General features: G+C 35.9%; 1 protein-coding gene across 3 annotated transcripts in view; it reads right to left on the bottom strand.

The window, feature by feature from the left end:
* The window catches only part of LRRC7 (leucine rich repeat containing 7), a 432,771-nt gene that overhangs the window by 113,724 nt on the left and 297,069 nt on the right, over nucleotides 1–21,978 (bottom strand). For all 3 annotated transcript variants that reach the window (XM_059376850.1, XM_059376851.1, XM_059376852.1), the window contains 3 exons: nucleotides 20,269–20,413; nucleotides 14,474–14,546; nucleotides 30–159 (listed from right to left, as the gene is read on the bottom strand). In XM_059376850.1, coding sequence (XP_059232833.1) covers nucleotides 30–159; nucleotides 14,474–14,546; nucleotides 20,269–20,413 — 348 coding nt within the window. The remainder of the gene's footprint in view (nucleotides 1–29; nucleotides 160–14,473; nucleotides 14,547–20,268; nucleotides 20,414–21,978) is intronic.

The raw sequence follows: 21,978 nt of genomic DNA, 5'->3' as shown, positions 1-21,978 counted from the left end.
TAATTAACAGAAACAAGTTTATTCCTCACTTCTCGGGGTAATTCTGGAAGGAAATTCTCATCGACTGCTAACGTTCGAAGACTATGAAGGTAGCCAATAGTAGAAGGTAAAGACTCCAGTTCATTACAGCTACAGTCAAATTCTTCCAACAAAGATAAACTGAAAAGTTAAATACATTAGTTACATATATTAAAAGGTGAAATGGTGAAAGAGCTTTTAAAAGACACATATCCAAGTTCACTGAACAAAAAAACCTTATTCATTTAGTGACAATAGTATCATATAAATTATTTTATCAGTTTAGCCAAGTGGTTCAATACCATTTAATGAGTGGTTCAATTTAGTAGAATAAATTTGGCTTATTTTTTCCCTTTCTAAATTCCCCTGCCATTTAACTGAGCCACTGAAAATCATACAAGGTTTTGTTTGTTTGTGTTAATACAATGGAAGCATCAGTTATAGCCTAATGTTCATAATGCATGTCCTTGGAATGGATGCATATAACTGGAATAGCAGAAATCTGTAGAGAGCAGGTCCACAAAAGGGAGGATAAAGGGGGCAAAATATTAACAACAAATCATTGATTAAATTTTAGGTATTTTACTAAGCATTTTAAAGATAAAAATAACTAATCTTTATCTTATAACAACAAAAAATATTTATTTATTTATTTATTTGAGAGAGAGAACATGAGAGAGGTCAGTGGGAGAAGTAGACTCCCTGCTGAGCAGGAAGCTCCATGTGGGACTCCATTCCCAAACTCCAGGATCATGACCTGAGCCGAAGTCAATTGCTTAACCAACTGAGCCACCCAGGCACTCAAGATAGTCACTATTTTTAAACCCATTTTTACAGATAAGGAAATTTGAAGCCTACAGAGGCTAAATAACTTGCCCAGGGGCAAACAAAGTAGGAAAGCTTGGACCCAAAATGCACACCGTGTGCCTCCACTGTATTTTCTTTCCTCTTAGCCAGTGCGTCTGAAGCAGAGGCTATGGATAGGGCTCATTTCAGCCAGCAGATGTGTTTAGTTTGATTTATATAGAGGAGCAGATGGAGAGAATCTCAAGCAGATTCTCCACTGAGTGCAGAGCCCGATGTGGGGCACAATATTATGACCCCGAGATCATGACCTGAGCCAAAACCAAGGGTCAGATGCTTAAACATATAAACCACCTAGGCATCCCTATTATAATATTTTAAAAAGTGGTAAACTCTACATAATGACCCGGAGGTTTGGTGCCTCTTGAAAGAGGGAAATCTGGTATTACCAGTCTGGTATTCTTCCATGATAAGCAACAGAAACAGAGTAATGGCTGCTGCCTTCACATCAACACAGTTCTTTAGCTGGTCACAATCCCTACTACTCCACATATGGCCAATTTTAACTCACATCTACAAACAGAAATTGTATAAATGCACATTCATGTTATCATCAGGAAACAAGACATTTCAATATCTGGTTTGAGATAGCTGGGAAAGAAAGATGGCCCGTCACTGAGGGAGCACTATCTGTAGTTAAGTTGTCATTGATACTGTTGTTAATATTATCACACTGTTATTACCATTCATATTATCGTTATTACTGTAACAGGAAGTGTGAGGTTCTCGCTGTTGTAAAGGGAAGAATGAATTAGAGTTAGTAAGAGTTAGAGCTGTAGAATAAGCTTCCTATTTTTACATCTTGGAACTAGCTGGCTGGAATGCAATTTATTCCCATCATTTAATTAATGAGTAAACAAAGAAATTAAGCATATGGGTTTTAAGTCAGTCGGAACGGATTTGTGCCCCAGCTCAGTCACTTACTAAGTGTGTTATCTTGGGTATCAAACAATAAAACAATGACCACAGCTCAAAAACTGAAGCTGATTTTATTTACCTGCCAGGCAAAGGAACATACTGGGGAAGAAATTCACTGAGTAGTGCTCTGATGGGGAAAAGTCAGTGCCAAAAGGAGAGTAATCACAGTGGAATATGCCCATTAAATATTAAATATTTGCATTACGGATTGGGTGAATGAGTTCACAAGTCTGTGTACAGTTAAGTAAATCAAGTCTCATGCACCACGGGTCAGTTTGACCCTGACTAAGGTAACTCGTGGTTCCTGGTTCTTACCATCTTCAGCTGGTTAGAACCAGTTGCAGTGAAACACGGCATTCAGCTTTGAATAGTATCTCATAAGCAAATGCTGCTTTAGTGAACAACTGTCCTTTTATATAGACAAGGCATGTAGCTTTTTCTCTGAGTCTTAGTTTCTTCACATTTGCAAAGAGGGTACTAATAATTCCTGCTTCATGTAGCTGCTCTCAGTACTTTATGAAATACTGTTTAAGAATTTAGTACAAGACCCGTCATAAAATACATGCTCAGGAAATATTTTCTCTTTGTATCAGTGAACCCTGATAAATTCATTTCTAAATCCTCTGAGGCCCCATATGCAGGGGTGAGTATATTGCTGGGTGCCAGGTACGTATTGCTTTGTGTGTGTGTGTGTGTGTGGTGTGTTGGTGTGGGCAGAAATCAATGTATGTGTGAAACCCAGTAATAGTTTATTTCTTAGAAAAAAAGTCTAGCCCAGTGCTTCACATATATAATGCACTTAAACTGAATAAACCATTTATCGATGGTTTAAGATTATGTACTCAGCAAAAGGTCATAAAACTACTGGAGACGTTTAAAAATAAAAATTTCAAATGCATGTTCAGAGGTAGAAGTCAAAGACTTAGTTCAAAATGTAATAAAATTTTCTCATTTTTCCTTTCTTTTATAAAAACATTTTTAAAAATAAAAACATGTTTTGAGGTTAGTCTTGAGTCCCAGTTAAGCAGCCCTTATTTTGCATAGTTCTGATGTGAATGCATTTCAGTCATCATGGTTTCATTAGATAACATTATTCCCCCATCACCAAGCTCAAACTTCAGTATATTAACTGTGAGTTACTGCATAAAACATAAACTTCGCTTTTAATTCTTGGGCCCACAAATCACTATGTAAATAACGGATGCACATCATGTGATTCATCACATTCCCTCTTTCTAAGGCTGTCAGTGATTCGTCCCTAAACATCTGTCATTGGGTTCACACCACAAATAGTACATCATGTGGCTGTTTTTCCTTCTTGTCAATCAGTAGAGAGATACTATAGGTGCACTAATTTAATATTTATACTGTTGGAAAATGCTCTTGATCTCCCTAATTCTCTTGGTGATTTAAATGAAAATGTGAAAACTTAAATAACTTCATTAACGCTGCCAATGGACCAAGGAGTTATTTCAACTCTAAAGACCTGTTAGCTTACACAGACTTTGGAATAGGCTATCAATGCTACAGCTGGAGATCATATAATTTCTTTAGCTGAGTTGTGGAAAAAATATGACATAAAGTGTACAAATAAAAATATGCAAGAATCATGGCAGGAAGTCCTGGCAAGTACTACGCATGCATTACAGCAGAAATTTTCACCACACCGTGCAGAAAACATTGCAGGACCTGCACAAACGTAACTGGAGTTACAGAAGAGGCAGCTGACTGTGGGGATGCTGCCTGCCACTTGCAAAGGACCGTACACATGCTCCTGGAGGAACTTAACAGCAAGCTTGTTGACGTAAATGAGGAAAGTGGTTGTAACGAAAAGGATGAAGATGTCTTAGAGAAAGTGACGCTGGTAATAAAATTCCCATTAAAGGAACTCTCAGGGATGTTTCATGACAGGGAAAGCACAAAGGATAGAAGTCTGGATGCTTCTTTAAGCTTAAAAAGACAATTCACCAATGTACAGGAACAATGTTCACTCTGAAATATGATTTACATGATGAAAAGAAGGCAAGTATGTTCAAAATAATCTTGATAACTTTTTTTTTTACAAAAAGCCCACTTTAATTCTTGATGTTCATACTGTCTACAAAGACAGCAAACTAGACGAATATTAGTTTTACTATTTTCCCATTTCCTTATACACTTATAATCAACCCTAATAGTGTTTAATGTTTTAAAAAGGTTTTAAAGATCTTCAGACAGAACTATTATAGTTTTGCCTCTTGGATTATATTTTTTTAAAAGACAGCATTTATTTATTTATTTATTTGACAGAGAGAGAGAGAGAGAGAGAGAGAGAAAGCACAAGCAGGGGGAGTGGAAGAGAAAAGGGGAGAGGGAGGGGGGGATGCAGGCTCCCTGCTGAGCAGAGAGTTGACCCATGGGGGCTCTATGGCAGGTGCTTAATTGACTGAGCCACCCAAGTGCCCCTCCCTCATTGATTAAGACTGTAGCATGATTTTAGCTTGAATGGTTGTTTTCACAGTCCTTCACCTCTGTGCAAAGTGAGAATTTCCTGCATTGAAATAGACAATGTTTTGACTGCACTATGCCTGTCCTCAAAGAATTTTACATCTGAAAGAATTTTACATCTTTGGGTTATAGAGAAAGCTAATAGATGCAAAATACACACTCTTCAAGGATCTCAGAAATTCAAAAGATTTAAACTCATAACATTCCAGCTGACTTTGTTAATGGCAATTTTGTTAGGAATCACTTAAAGTATTTTACTACGGGATCCTTAGCAAAAACAGTTACATGACATTATTCAGATTATCACTGGCTTTCAAACAAGTGAAGTTGGTCACCACAGAAAGACAAGCACTGTATGATCTCACTTGTATGTGGAACCTAAAACAAAATGAAACAGCTCATAGATACAGGGAACAGATTGGTGCTTGCCAGAAGTGGGGATAGGGAACGGGAGAAATGGGTGAAATGTGGTCAAAAGGTGCAGACTTCCATTTACAAAATAAGTAAGTCATGTGGATATAACGTCCAGCATGGTGGCCATAGTTAGCAGGACTGTATGTATTGCATATTTTAAAGTTGTTAAGAGAATGGATCTTAGACATTCTCATCACAAGCAAAAAAATCAAACCTATGTATGGTGATGAATGCTACCAGACTTATCGTAGTCATCATGTCACAATATACACAAATATTGAATCATTATGGTGTATACCTGAAACTAATATGTTATGTCAGTGGTATCTTAATAAAAATACATTCATTTACTTTTTGCAAAAATAAGATAGACCTAAAGGTCCTCCTTTTTTTTTTTTATTTTTAAAGAATTGTTCTCAGGAGTCTATAATTGTACACATTAAAAGGAAAAACACACTGCAAAGAAAGTGTAAAAAACAGCACTTCCCAAACTTCAGAATGCCTATGAATCAGCAAGAGAACTTATTAAAATTCAAATTCAGAGTCAGCGTTGTGGTGGGCCTAGATCCTGCATTTTTAAAAAGTTCATAGGTGATTAAATTCTGCTGGTCCTAGGAATACACACTGAGTTAGTTGTAAGGCTTTAAATAAAGTCCCTGCAAATATTTCAAGAGTAGCATTTAAACACACAGACACACACACAAAATAGACTTGCTCATAAAATCTAAAATCTATATAAATATTACAAGAATTGTGCGCAGTAAAGCTTTGTCTTAGTTCACACATAAGTACAACTATTAAAGTAGGCTACTGAAGGTACTAATGCTTGAAATTAAACAAAAATAATAGTGTTGACTTAATTTTCTAAAAATACTCTCTACATTTTTCTCTAGTTTGGTCTTCATGAATTAGTTTTGTCTGGGAAGATATTATTGTATCATTAACCCTCAATTACCTACCTAGTAAATAAGAAAGATTATGAATATATTACATGGATAATCTGTAATTTCACTTTAACATCATTCATGACTATGAGAAACCATTAGATACTATTAAATGTTCTATTAACATAGATGCTAACAAACATAAAAACAAATGGATTTGGGCTTCACTTTCTTTGTTTAGTTTTAAGTCAATAGAAATAATGTAATTCAGTGGAAAATATTCAGACAGGCTAGGGTTCCAATTCTAGTGTGACCACTTAATAGCTGAGCAAATTTTGTTTATGATTAATTCTTGTTTTCCCATCTGTAAAATTGGTTGATAATGTCTAATGCTGATAGTTTCAAAGAAGATTAAATGTATGCTAAGCCTATGGTGTATATATATATATATATATATATATATATATATATCACTTCAATAAAATGACCTGTTCTAAGGTGGAGGTACCCTGAAAAAAAATCTTTTTTTTTTAAGATTTTATTTATTTATTTGAAAGAGATCACAAGTAGTCAGAGTGGCAGCCAGAAAAGAACGGGAAGCAAGCTCACCGCTAAGCAGAGAGCCTGATGCGGGGCTTGATCCCAGGACTCTGGGAGCATGACATGAGCTGAAGGCAGAGACTTAACCCACTGAACCACCCAGGTGCACCTCAAAAAAAAATCTTGAGTGATATTTCTGAAATATGTGAAAGTTATCCTGTGATATTTCCTTTTTTTTAAAAAGATTTTATTTATTTATTTGACAGAGAGAGATTACAAGTAGGCAGAAAGAGAGAGTGAGAGAGAGAGAGAGAGAGAGAGGAGGAAGCAGGCTCCCACCGAGCAGAGAACCCAATGCGGGACTCAATCCCAGGACCCTAGGATTATGACCTGAGGCAAAGGCAGAGGCTTATCGCACTAAGCCACCCAGGCACCCCGATATTCCCTTTTTAAAATACATTGTTTCCTATAAACAAAACCTTCTAGTAGGTAAAATGTAAAACTACCTGCAACTGATTAGTAAGGCATTGGAGATGCCTTAATTTAAGATGATGTGTAGAATTTAATTGTATTTGTGAAGATTTAGTAGAAAGGGATATATAGGAATAACTTGGAGATACTGTGGGTTGGGTTCCAGACTACCAAAATAAAATTTATGTCACAATAAGGTGAGTAAATCGAATATTTTGTTTTTTACATAATATTTCGGTACATGTAAGTTATGTTTATAGTAAATTACAGTGTACTGTTAAGTGTACAATAGCATTATGTCTGAAAAATGTACATACCCTATTTATTTATTTATTTATTTATTTATTTATGGCTATAAAATACTAACCATCATCCGAACTTTCAGCGAGTCATAGTTCTTTTTGCTAAGGGTCTTGCTTTGATGTTGATGGCAGCTGATGTTGATCAGGGTGATAGTTGCTGAAATTTTTGTAAAATTTCTTAAAATGAGACTACAGTGAAGTTTGCCATATCAGTTTACTCTCCCTTTCATGAACCATTTTTCCATAACATATGATGCTGTTTGATAGCAGAACTTCTTTCAAAATTGGGGTCAGTCCTCTCACACCCTGTGCTGCTGTATCAAATAAGTTTATGTAATATCCTTTGATGTCTTTTCAACAATCTTCACAGCATCTTCACCAGGAGTAGATTCCATCTCAAGAAACCAACCTCTTTCCTCATCCATAGAAAGCAACCCCTCAGTCACTGAATGTTTTATCATGAGAATGCAACAATTCAGTCATATCTTCAGGCTCCACTTCTAATTCTCTTGTGACCTCTACTACATTTACAGTTACTTCTCCACTGAAGTCTTGAACTCCTCAAAGTCATTTATGAGAGTTGCAATCAACTTCTTCCAAACTCCTATTAATCTTAGTATTTTGACCTCTTCCCATGAATAACAAATGTTCTTAATGACATCTAGAATGATGAATCCTTTCCAGGAGGCTTTCAATTTACTTTTTGTAGATCTATCAGAAGCATAACTGTCTATAGCAACTGTAACTTTACAAATTGTATTTCTTAAATAATAAGACTTAAAAGTGAAAAGGACTCTTGGATCCATGGGCTGCTGAATGGATGTTGTGTTAGCAGGCATGAAATCATCCATCTCATTGTACATCTCCATCAGAGCTCTTGGGTGAAAAGGTGCATTATCAATGAGTGAGCAGTAATATTTTGAAAAGAATCTTTCTAAGCAATAGGTCTTAACAGTGTGCTTAAAATATTCAATCATGTTGTGAATTGATGTGCTCTCAGCCATGTTTTGTTGTTCCATTTATAAGCACAGGCAGAGGAGATTTTAGCAAAACTCTTAAGGGTCCTAAGACTTTTGGAATGATAAATGAGCATTGGTTTCAACTTAAAATCACCAGCTTGGGGTGCCTGGGTGGTTCACTCAGTAAGCATCTAACTCTTCAGTTTGGATCAGGTCATGATCCTCTTGTTGAGGCATTGAGCCTTGCCTCAGTCTCCACACTGAGTGGGGAGTCTGCTTCTCTCTCTCCTTTCTGTCTCTCTCTCTCCCCTCACTCTGTGTGCATGTATGTGCCTGTGCTCATGTGCTTGTGTACTCTCTCTCAAGTCCATCAATAAATCTTTAAAAAAATGAATAAAATCACAAGCTAAGTAGCCCCTAACAATAAAGCCAGCCTGTCTTTTGAAACTTTGAAGCCACACATTAACTTCTCTCTAGCTGTGAAAGTCCTAGGTGACATCTTCATTCAATAGAAGGCTGTTTCATCATTTTCACTGAAAATATGTTGTTTAGTGTAGCTGCCTTTATTAATTGTTATAGTTAGATCTTCTGGATAACTTATTGTAGCTTCTACATCAGCACTTGCTGCTTTACCTTGCATGTTTATGCTATGGAAACAGCTTCTTTCCTTAAACCTCATGTAACAACCCTGCTAGCTTCCAAATCTTTTTCTGCACCTTCCTCACCTCTCTCAGTCTTCAAAGAATTGAAGAGATTCTTGCTCTGGATTAGCCATTGTTGGGGCAGGGAATGTTGGTGCTGGTTTGATCTTCTAACCACACTATGAAAACTTTCTATGTATCAGCTATAAGACCGTTTGTCTTCTTATCATTCATGTGCTCACTGGAGTAGCAGTTGTAATTCCCTTGAAGAACTTTTCTTTTGCATTCACAACTTGACTGTTCAGCACAAGAGGCCTAGCTTTTGGCCTGTCTTGGATTTTGACTTGCCTTCTTTGCTAAGCTATATCATTCCCAGCTTTTGATTTAAAGTGTGAAATGTGCAACATTTTTTTTCACTCGAATACTTAGAGACTGATGAAGGGTTAGTATTTGGCTTAACTTCAATATTGTTGTGTCTTAGCAAATAGAGAAAGCCAAGGAAAGGGAGGAATATGGGCAAACAACTGGTTAGTAGATGAGTGGGAACAAATGACAATTACCGATAAATTGGCTGTCTTCCATAGAGGCAGTTCATGGTGCTCCTAAACAGTTACGGCCATAACATCAAAGATCGCTGATCACAGATCACCATAACAAATAGACTAATGATGAAAAAATCTGAATTATTGTGAGAATTACCAAAATGAGACATAGAGTCACAAAGTGAGAAAATGTTGGACAAATGGCACTGATAATGCTGCTCAGTACAAGGTTACCACAAACCTTCAATTTGTATAAAAAAAACCTCAGTATCTGTGAGGTACAATAAAATGAGGTATGTCTATAATAACTAAAGAAAGAGATATAAAATTTGTTTGGAAAAGGCAAGTTGCTCAAACAGCTACTGCCTGAAAGCATCAGGATACCCCAGGAGTTAAGAGACCAAACTGCAGCCAGTCAGCTGGGATTAGAGTCTGGACTAGAACAATTACTAGTGGCAATATCCTTGTCAAGTTACTTAATTACTCTGTACCTTAGTTTCATCACTAGGCACAAGAGGGTGATATCGGTAGTTAACCATGTGTTATGAGGACTAAATACAGGTAAAACACTTAGAATGGGCCCATAATGAATGCTAAGTAACTTTGCAATTATCCTTATTTTCAGAGATTGTAAAATCAATTTCATTTAATGTAAGCCAAGAATCAAGTTTTAGATTCTACCCTTAATTTTGTCATTAATATTAGGTAAGTTGCTTGTGCTGCTTCTAAACAATGCAAGAAATTAACAAAATTGAAACAATTCTTTTCTGTAATGTTTACTCACTGAAACCACTCAGTTTTTGTTCTAAATCCTACAGGCGAAGATGAATTCACTCAAATCATGGTGGAAATTTGTTGGGAATAGTCAATCATTTAGAGGTTTTACCCATTAAACAACCATGTTGACTGATTTTGAACAGAGTTACCATCATTGTCAAGACAATATACTTTTCCTTTGACTCATTTTCCCATTCTTCCAAGGTAATTATTTATCTTTCCCTTCCTTTGGACTCTTTGGAAGTTAGTTAGGTTGATTGAAAAGAATATCTGTAATTTGTTTTATTATAGGAGAAAAATATTATCCAAATATAAAATTCTATTCAGTATTTTTTTAAAGTGAACATTTCTAAAATCTATGAGTAGAAAAAGCTTTGTTCATTGCAAAAGACCATAAAAAAGATTCTATATGCCTCAAGATAGGATTCTAATTTTTTTAACCAACCAAAATATAGAGACATTTATGTTGCATTTATAATTTGGCCACAACACATAAATGGTCACAGTCCTAAAATACCGAGGCAGGGAGTGCAGGAGAAAATAGGCAATAAAAGACAATGGCTTTTAAATGGAAATCATTGCTGGCAGAGGGAGAAGCAGGCTCCTTGCCAAGCAGAAAGCCCAATGCAGGGCTCTATCCCAGGACCCCAGGACCCCAGGACCCCAGGATCATGACCAGAACCAAAGGTAGTTACTTAACTGAAGGAGTCACCAGGGGCCCCTAAAGCACCTTCATTTTAAACTAGCATTTCAGGTAATTCTGACACAGGCACAACAGGTTCAGGTTTGAGAAGATAGCTAATAACTAAAAGCTGAATCTAGATAGTTCTCAATCTTTAGCATACATCAGAATCCCCTGAAGCGCTTGTTTACACAGAGCCTGCCGGCCCTCTGTCCAAAGTTTCTCGATTCAGTAGATCTGGCGTTGTCTCAGAACGTGCACTGCTAACTAGGTCCCTGATGAAGCTGATGCGGCTGATCAGACAACCACATGCTGAGAACCACTGGTTTAAATGAGACTACGGAAAAACTTGAATATTGTGTAAAGGAATTTGAGTTTTACCCAGTGAAGGGTGTGTGTGTGTGTGTGTGTGTGTGTTTTGCCTTTAATTTCTTAATGAGTATAACATTTCATGATAGAAAATTAAAAAACTACAGAGAGTATATAATAAAAAGAGGTCTCTCTGTTTGTTCTGTTCACCTGCCCCCACATTCTCTTCCCTAAAGCTGTGTACATTTCTAGTTTCTTCTATATCCTTCCATGGTTAGGAAACAGAGGGAAAAATGTTTTTAGCATTCAGGTATTTAGAATAAAGTTCACTTATTTTCTTGTTATAACAGTCTAGTACCTAGACTACTGGAATTTACTATCTAGGATATTAACATCATAAAGGCTAAAGATCTGGATCAAAGAACTAGAACATTATAGATGTAGGTAGATATTATAAATTAGGAAACTAAGCAACAGAAAGGTTAAATAACTTGCCCAAGTTCATACGCTGAGTGGCATAGTCACAGTTCACACCTATGTTGTTTGGCTCCCAAGACAGTGCTCCTTGCATTATCCCTCAGGAATTTGAGGCCCAAGAAGAAAAAGCTTACCCAGCTTTGCTTAGTTACTTAGATTTTCTGATTCCCAGTCCAAAAGTCATTCTGTTTGACTATACTCAATGAGGGAATGAGTTTTTAAAATTTCCATTCAGATTTTTGAGTTCTTATTGCTTTGACCAAGGCTATGAAGCTAAGAAAGAGAAGGTTTAGTATGTATTTTCTCTTCCTGTGGAAAATCCTTTGCTTTTAGAGCAGTGGGACCCATTAAATTACCAAGTATTACAAAATGTGTGACTCAACAATCATGTACAGTAAGAGGCATCACAGGTCAACTAACAGCTTAGCTTTGAAATCTGTTAAGTTTTCTCAGCCTCAGTATCTGCTGATAGCGAGAGGGAGATAATAATACACATAGAAGATAGTTAATGGGGGCTTTAACTAAATAGGAATGTGTGTAAAGCACCAAACATGGTATTTGGCACAATGCAAAAAAGGTTATTAATTATTATTTTTCATTATACATTCAATTCATACAGTGGCTAGAACTTCTGTGTACAAATTAAGATTTGACAACAAAATAATCAATTTTATGTCATTTCATATAAAAGTCATGGAATCCACTTCAACTGTGAAAAATGTTAAAAAATTAATCCTAGCAGTTTTTAATATTGGACTACTAAAAATGACCTAAGATAATTCAAACATTGAAACGTTCTAAGTACAGAATGAGAATATAACTACAGAAGATCATAATATATCTAGGATTTTGGTGTCCAGAGTTCTAGGTAGAATGTTTCTATCTATACTATTCTACCCTTTATGAGTAGATTAAATGCAGACTATTCTACTCTTTACCAGACACTTTTTGCATGTGACTTGGGATGCCATTAAATAAGATCCTAATCAAATTTTACCTTTAGGACTTGCACTAAACCTCTGATCTATCAATTTTGAATTCACTAAGAAAAACAAAGCTATCATTGCTATTGTTATTTTACTTCATACAAATTGTTTATTAAGGTATTCTATAAAATTTTAGATATTTAGTTTATTTTATGCCATACGTGCAAATACAAAACATTTGTATTCAGGTGTTACCTTGAAGTAAGAATGTAAATTAGACAATGGCTCTCATAATTTTACTATATAAAACATGATGTGATATAGAACAGATATCTTCAAAATTGGTTGGTCTTAGGACCCATTTGCTCTCTTAAAAATCCCTGGTAACTCAAAGAACATGTGTTTATATTTTTTATATTTATTGATATCACTATATTATAGATTAAAACAGGAGTTTTAAAAAACAATTAGTATCTATTAAATAATAATAGTAAACCTTTAACATGTTAATTAACATATCTTTATTCCAAGTAATCATATTTTTTCTAAAAAACTTTTAGTGAAAAAGGTGACAGTTTTTATTTTTGTAAATCTCTTGAATATTTGGCTTAACAGATCTCTTCTCTGCTTATGTATTCGATCTGCTGTGACATATTGTTCTGACTGAATTATATATAACAAAATCCAGCCTCACATAGATATGTAGTTGAAAAAAGAAGGAATTTTTCAGTAGTTTTTTTTGATAATTGTGATTTTTTTCTTTGATACTACACCAAAACTCAACAACCACCAGTTTTTTAGGGGTAACTGCAATGTAGAATCTGAAATTATATCAATGAGTTTTCTTATTCTTCATACCAACACATTAAAATCAACCAGTCTATTTTGCATTTTGAATGGGTCTTTCACTCATGTCTGATTTTGTAATTCATGCATTGGTCATTTGGAAATACTGCTTCACTGAGTTATATAAATTTTCAAGATGCTCACACATTTATAGCACAATATCAACAAATTACATTAATTTATATCACACCAGTCTTATCAGAAAAGCTTGTAAATATTGGGAAGGTGTCAGGCTCATAGTGGCAGATAGGAATTTTCCAAAATTCCAATTTTTGCTTGATAGCTCAAATTTTACTGCGAGTGACAAATACTGTCAGTTGTTCTCCTTGAAGAGACAAGCTCACTTAGTTCATTTTCGGCAAAATGTCTGCCCCCAAAAACCCAAGTTTAAATAACCAGTTTGTTAATCCTTCTTTTTCTTAAAAAGACTATTTTTTTTTTTTTTTAGAGCTGTTTAAGGATCACAGTAAAATTGAGAAGAAGGTACAGAGATTTCTCATACAATTCCCACTTGCTTCTTTGTTTGTTTGTTTGTTTATTTTTTTTCACCAGTTTTTGTTTTAGTTCATTCCTCTAACACTTCTCTTTCATTTTCTCTGAAACAATAATCAAAGGAAGGTAATGGCACTTACAGAAATCTAAAAAACATGAGCTTTATAATAAGATTCTTAACCTTTATCCCTGCAAGCCAGTACTCAACCTTGAATTGAATAGGCCCATTTATCTTTGATGAGTAATTTTCTTACTTTTAAAGGCAAATAACTTTATTTTTTAGAAATAACACTTACAGGGACGCCTGGGTGGCTCAGTTGGTTAAGCAGCTGCCTTCGGCTCAGGTCATGATCCCAGCGTCCTGGGATCGAGTCCCACATCGGGCTCCTTGCTCGGCAGGGAGCCTGCTTCTCCCTCTGCCTCTGCCTGCCACTCTGTCTGCCTGTGCTCCCTCCCCCCCCCCCTCTAAAAAAAAAAAAAAACTTAACAAAAAAAAAAAAAAAAAAAAAAAAGAAATAACATTTACAGTACTATTTTATAGTACTACTACTATAAATAACAATCACTAAATATAATATATAAATCACTTACGGTATAATGATAACATATTATAAACTATAGGGCTTTATACAAACTGATTTGATTTCACAAGACACGTTCAAGTGAATTTTGAGTTGCTACTCAGTTAAAAACATCAAATTAATAGTATCTGGAAAATAACAGGCAATAACATAATTAATGATCTGGGTAAGCCCTTTGCTTATGAAAGAGTCATAGCTATTTCTCATGATATTATATAGTGTCAATGCAATGTTCAGATAGAAAACTAAATTAAGATAAGAAATGTTTTGAAGTAAAAAGATTCAGCATATCCTTTTGTTTCTGGCTAAGAGGGGCTGACTGGTATGAAACTTTGGCACTTACTTTCCGATTGTGTTGGGTAGTATTGTAAGTTGATTGTCATCTACTTTTAGAGTTGTTAATTTTTTCAACAGTCCTAAAACAGAGAAGAAGCTTTATTAATACACAAGAACAGATCTCTGACAGGAAATACAATAAGAAAGAAAAGAATCACTTGTGATGACCATTTATCATGCCAACTGGCTACACTCTGCTTATATAAAGTTACAGCTATATTTGTGTGTAGTCTAATCTCGACTTTCCAGTTTTAAAAACTTCACTTGCATCAGTGGGAATTCAGGTTCATCAATGCAGACAAATAAACACAACATAGCACTCCGCAGAAACCGAAGACAGCAACACTACCACATTTCCCTTATCTAGTATACCACAAATGGACCAGATGAAAATTTTTGAGCCAGCTGTGATTTAATATTTAGTTAACTCCTAAGATAATAACTAACATCCCTGTTGTGATACAAATTAAAAACAAATCTGAAGTAAGCCTAATATCAACAAATGGGTATTGAAATATTGTGATGCAGCGGTTATAATTATGTACTTGGAAAATTACAACATATGACCTCATACTCTTTGCTACCATAAATCCTTGAGTTGGATCCACAGAAATCACAAAAACTTGCAATTTTAATATACAGAACAGAACTGGCCAAGAATCGAAGTTTCAACTATTTATATTTCACTGTCAGATTTACCGCCTCCCATACCCTTACTGACTGCTCTATTCCTAGGGTTTTAATGAGTAATAGTCACAGAGTAATTGAAGACAGCTTCCTTTACCCAGCCACGATGTAGCATCAGTCTGGCTTAAATAGCCAAGGCCCAAGGACAAAGCATGGTTAATTTTTGTTTTGCATTGGAAATATGCCTATATACTGTCGGTTACTTTTTTTGCAGAAAACTTGTGTTCATGGATAGAGTGGATTCCATGGTCAAATGTGTTTGGGAAAAGCTAAATTAAACAACATTAAACATATCTCTTTAATGAAGTTTTTCTAGGACATTTTAATATATTAATGAAGCAATGTGACTTTCCAAAGTTATTGCGGAATGCCTGTGAGTGTGCGGCATACCTTGTACAGCCAGTGTTTTGTGAATAGGCTTTGAGAAGTACTGCCATGGACCAAGCCCACCCACATCACGTATTCTGCAGATTCCTTAAAGTCATAGAGTAAGTCAGAATAGATCGGAAATAAAAAGCGATTATTGCACTTTAAATTTCAGTATGCTCAGTTACATATTCTGTAGAAGCACTCAGAATCTCTGCTCTAGTGGGGAGAAAGGTTCTCACTGTCAGACTGCTGTGAGAAAATATCTACAAAATATTGGAGCTTAATACATCAGCTTGTGCCCTCAGGATACACTGCTGAAAACAGCAGCACCTGGGAAAGAGGACAATTCTCACTGGGGTCATTTATCTCTGAAGTTTGCTCCCCCACTGCCATATTCATCTATGTTTCAAGGGTGACTGAATCACTTCAGCTTCGCTGGTATGTATGTAAGAAATATCAACCTTGGAAATAGAAAAGAGCTTGTTCGTCAATTGTGGCAAGAAAACAGGGGGTGATGGATTAGAGCTAAATTTTTTATGACTTGGTAGCCCTTATCAAGCTACTGCACCTGCCCACCAGTGAAGCTAGAGGAGGTTTGGTGGTCTCAATGTCACCTGATTGGGTTATAGGAGGTTTCGGGTGGGGTCACAGATCACTGTGCAAATACCATGAAACTGAGTTGCTAGGTAGCCTTTAAGACAATCACAGCACCAAAGTCTGAAAGTAGTGGTGAAAATCTTGAGGCATGCTAGAGACAAAAACCAAAAGGTTGATGCAACAGGGTTTTTTTGAAGAATGGAGTGGTGGCTCTGTCACCCCCTGGAAGCTTCTGCAGCTTTACAGGTGGAAGCAAGTTGATTCTCTATGCTTAGCTCCATGTCCGTGGATTTAAAGGAAGTTTGTTCAGTTGTTGCTCACATATTCCATCCAAGGGAACGCTATGGAGAGATTGTGCAGCTTCTATAGGAATATGGTTGATCTTGGTGCAGAAATAGGGCATCAACCTTATCTTCATTGCTCATGACTTCTTCCAGCAGGTAACTCCTTTACTGCATTTCTATACCATATCTGTTTGGACTTTCTTCTACCCCAGCAGGAATCAAAGATATTCTATTCTCTTCCTTCCCTCTATTTGTGTCCTTCCTTAACTCCCTACCTCTTTATTCTATACTCCCAAAGAAGGAGTATTGAAGGGCAAGAAAAATGAGGACTTTTACTATGATCTTTAGCTACTTATATAAAAATATAATAAGCAGCTATATATTAAACATTAATATGATTTGTTATAGAAAATAGCTAGCATTTTCATGTTATTTACACACATATGATAGAATTCTGAAAGCCAAATAGCTGTGCGGTCATGAAATTTAAGATTATAATAATTATTATATTATTATAATAGATGCCATGAGCACTTACTATGTGCCAGGTACTGTCCTAAGCTGTTTTAAACATATGAATCCATTTATTGCTGGAAATAACCCCATGATGCAGGTACTACTACTGCCCTACTTAATAGATGAAGAAACTGAGCACAGAGAAATTAAGTAGCTGGTCTAAGTTCTCAAAGCTAGCAAGGTAGAAAATCCAGAATTTGCACACAGGTAACTTGACTACAAAACCTGTGTTCTTAACCACAAAGTGAGTATGATAAAGTATTTTGGAAAGTGAAAATAAATAAATAAATAAAAAGAAAAATTTATATATATCTATATCTATCTATCTATCTATCTATATTAAAGCTCTATCTAGAAAAGGAAAAGAGCCCCTGTCATAGTCCTTGGAACCAGACAAGGAAAGGGACTCAGCACATAGGTTTTGTGGAGTGTATCACTCCATTCAAATACCTCGTAGTTGCAGAAGGACTAAAAGAGATGTGAAGGAAATAAAGATGTTAATTTTAGTTGCTATTTTTCTTAATTGATACTATGAAATTTCCTATCTTTTGTTCTCTTAAATGTTGGTGGTGCAATAATGTCCAAATAAAGAAGATAAGATGCAATTTCCCATCCAATCAGAATCAATGAATTATTTTAGGGCCTTAGAACACAGCTCTCAGTCTCTTATGCCAGATCTTTCTCTTGACCAAGAGGGGAATTTTTGGAGTAAAGTCAACCCATTCTACATGTATTATCAGGGATTCTGGAAGCTCTGCAGATGCATAAATGTAATTTTCAATGAAAGGTCAACAGGGCCCAAAGGTAGAGTCTGAGGCTGAATAAGTTGTTATAACAAAGTTACTTTCCTCATTTGAGAGTCATTCAGATTCTTAGTGACGGTGTTAAACACATAGTACTGCCTATCTATATCCTAGTCTGCTTTATGCCAGCCAAATACCTAATCTTTTAGGTATAACATACCTAATGTTTTCTATCACCCATCCATGCTGTCTTCCCCAAAGCAGAAGGCTAATTTCCTAGTCTGCTTCCTTAAAGGAAGATATTTTAAACAAATACTTATATCATCTTTTATTTTACTATGGGCCATTTTCATTTCCAGGATTTCTAATTTTTTTTTAATAGCCACCTATTCTTAGTCATAGTTCTTGTTTTTTGTTTTTTACTAACATATAATGTATTATTAGCCCCACGGGTACAGGTCTGTGAATCGTCAGGCTTATATACTTCACAGCACTCACCATAGCACATACCCTCCCCAATGTCCATAAGCCATAGTTCTTGTTTTTGTTTTATAAGTTATTATTTTTAGGACCATTACTATAACTTTTGTCTATTTGAGGATCTACATATACTTAAAAACCTTTTTTTTTTATACTGCTTGATGACTTTGGTTTTCTTCCTGGGTAAATTTTCCCATTTGAGTTTTTTGTTGTTGTTGCAACATTAGTTTTCCTTTGAGATTTCTGTTTGCATGCTCATTTGTGAGGGTGACTATTTTCTCCTTATCTGTGCTTACCCCTCCCTGTCTGGCAGTTGTGGGGTCACCTACCGCTGACACCAGGTTTCTGGAGTTCAGAACCAGGTCTCCTATTAGCAACACGGCACTCTCATCCCATGTTGGTAGTGCAGATCCTATCCGGTCACAATAGCTGTGACTTGCCACAGTTTTCAGCAGTGAATCTGTATCTGTTCTCATCAGTGTGAGCTCCACATACTAGTTGTAGATTGTTTCAGGCTCTCTTCACAGAAAAGGAGCTGCTGCCTCAGTTTCCTGTGCATTTTAATTCTCCTGCTATGCTTAAGGTACTCCCCGCCCCCTGCATGAATGGAACTCATAACACCACTGCTGATGTGGTCTGGAGCCCATCAGGTGTGGGGTCATTGCTTGATTTCCATTCTAGCTCAGGTTCGTGTAGATGTTTATTCTTCTTAAGCATGGCTAAATTATTTTCTTTGCTGAACCCTTATTATAAACTAGACACAGTTCTTGGTACTGAGGAGGCAGGAAGGAACAAAAATATGTCCTTCAAATATAAATCATTTTTCTATTCTCATTATGTCTTCGAAGAGATATGGAGTGGTGATTGAGTGGGAGTTCAAGGCCTATAATTTGAGTGGTTATCTTAGCCAGAGAAGGTCATCTCTGTCTTCTTAATCCAAGGATGCACTTTTAACCATTATACTTCCTCACCTTCTATGACATAAAAGAGTATTTCCTAACCTCATCTGATTATAAGTTTCATCAAAGATTTTAATAAAAACAAATCAGAGGGCCCATCACAAATGTACTGAATCAGAATTTTCAGAGAAAGAAACTGGAAATGTGTAAGTGTTCAATAAAGCTCTCAGGTAAGCACTACAATGGAATGATCTGGAAAAATACTGTTATAAACTATGTGGTTACATAAAAAAAATTATCAATTAGAAAGAAAAAACGCCTAGCCTGCTTTGTTAAAACTAGTATTTTCTATCAGCAATGAAAGAATGATGAAAGTGGAGACAATAAAATATTGAAAAAATTTGAAATACTGCCTTGTTTTCTTGCTCCCTTTCAATCAGAGTACCTAGGTTGTAACTTAATTTTCAGAGGCTTTAATAAGTTCCAGAATATATGACACATTGAATTCAAAGAGTGTTAAAAACTAATTTCTGAAGTTAAATAATTGGCTGCTTACCCTCCTGAGTCCTCTCATAAATAATAGTAAGATGTCCATACAAAAAGATTTGCTCATTGTTAAATTAGAAGGAGTCTTTAGTTATTTTACTCATATAAAAATTTGTAACAAAAATGGATTGTGTGCTTGACATATATAACACACAAATTCTCTACTGTCATGAATCTTAACAGCATATAAGACAATGTATCTGTTTTAATAATAGAATCACAAAGAGATTTTTATATTTATTATACATCTTTATGTTATTTCTAGATTACAGCAGTATTATGATAGTATTGAAAATAGCGTATGGCAACACTCTGTGAATAGAAGCTAATTCTATGGTGATAAAAGGAGACATACATGGTTATCAAATTACTCTAGGTCTAAGAAATACACTTTTTACAATAACATTTTACAACTTAAAAAATATGAATTTTAAAAATATGTTAATTTGGTAAGATCTTTTTAATGAGAGCCTTCTTGAATTTGACAACTAGGGTTACCATTTCATTTCAAAATATTGGTAAAATACTATTATTACATCTTGAATAATGAATTTGATAATTTATTAATATCGGTCAGGCTAACAGTATATTCTCTATATCTACTAATAAACTAGGACGATGACAAAAAAAGCAAATGATATATTTTATATAAACATTCATCACATAACAGAATATTCTCACCTATAGAGTCAGGCAACTGTTGCAACATGTTGGATGACAGTAAGAGGTCCTCAAGGGCTTCACATCCAGAAATGTCCATGTCAACCGTTTCTATTCTGTTTTTTGACATATCCAGGTATACCAACATCTTTAACTTCCCTATAGACTTGATAACATTGCATAAACTCAGGATTAGTTGAGAAACTTTCATAAGACATTTGAAAGTTATAAAAACCACAACACTGTAAAATTAATTTTAAAAGCAACTACAACAAGCATTGGCAAGAACATGGAGAAATTGCAATCCTCATACACTGCTAGCAGGAATTCAAATTGTACAGCCGCTTTGAAAAACAGTTTGCTAGTACCTCTAAACATTAAGCAGAGAGTTACCATATGACTGAGAAATCCCTCGGCATATCCTCAAGAACACATTATATGTTCACAAAAAAATGTAAATGTTTGAAGCGGAATTATTCACAACAGCCAAAAAACGGAAACAACCAAAATGCGCATCGATTGGTGAATGGATAAACAGAATGTGGTAGATCTACATGTTTTAATATTATTTTGCAATAAATACAAATATGTGCTACAAAATGGATGAGCTTTGAAAACATAGTGGTGAAAGATGCCAATAGCAAAAACACCTGTTGTGTGATTCTATGTACATGAAATGTCCAGAACAGGCAAATCTATAGAGTAAGAAAGTAGATCAGGGTTGCTGGACATTGTGGGAAAGGGGACATGGAAGTGATTGTCAATGGCTTCAGGGTTTCTTCTGGAGATAATGGAACTGCTCTATAATAAGACTGTGGTGATGGCTAGACAATGTTAGTACACTAAAAACCACTGAACTGTATGTTTTAAATGGGTGAATTATGTGGTATCTCAACACAACAATCTCAAAGCTGCAGAAGAATAAATAAGTAAATAAATAAAGATGGATTACCACCAAAACAACATATGTTGACATGTTGATTCTTACAATTTCAAATGCATAAGAAAGGTTTTAAATCATGATTTGGACTTTATCCTACTAAAGAGATTCAATATTTTGTTCATTCACCAGTTCTTTTTGAGAGTTCACTGTGTCAGGGCTTGTGTTACACAGGGCTTGTGTTACACATGGAGAACAATCATGAACAAGTCAACTAAGTATGAGAAGAGACTTGTAATACAGACAAAGCCTTTATCCTACGGAGCTCAAAGTAGTGAAGGAAACTGTCAAATAAACTAAGTATAATACCCTATAATATATAAAAGAAAACAAAGCATGTGGAGAATGCCATGGACACACAGGGCTGCAAAATGCCTGGAAGAAAAATCTTGTCAAGGGGGTGCCTGGGTGGGTTCAAACCTCTGCCTTTGGCTCAGGTCATGATCCCAGAGTCCTAGAATCTAGCTCTGCATGGGGCTCTCTGCTCAGCGGGGAGCCTGCTTCCTCCTCTCTCTCTGCCTGCCTCTCTGCCTACTTGTGATCTCTCTGTCAAATAACCCCGGGTCGTCCTCACTTTACGACCTCACCAATGTGGACACTACGACAGACAACTCGGTGCTGGAAATCATTGTCTACAACACCAACCTTGATGTGGGTCTCTCAGGGGGGCTGGGGATGAGGGGCTGGGCCTCAGGCCAAATGGGAAGACCTATGGCACTAGCTGGACATGTCTGTAGTCCTCCAGTTCTTTACCTCGCTGGGGAGAGTCAACACAGAAAGAGCAGGGCTAG

Source organism: Mustela nigripes, chromosome 14, assembly GCF_022355385.1.
Source record: "Mustela nigripes isolate SB6536 chromosome 14, MUSNIG.SB6536, whole genome shotgun sequence".
NCBI classification, from domain to species: Eukaryota; Metazoa; Chordata; class Mammalia; order Carnivora; family Mustelidae; genus Mustela; species Mustela nigripes.
This window is presented reverse-complemented; position numbering and strand designations above follow the sequence as displayed.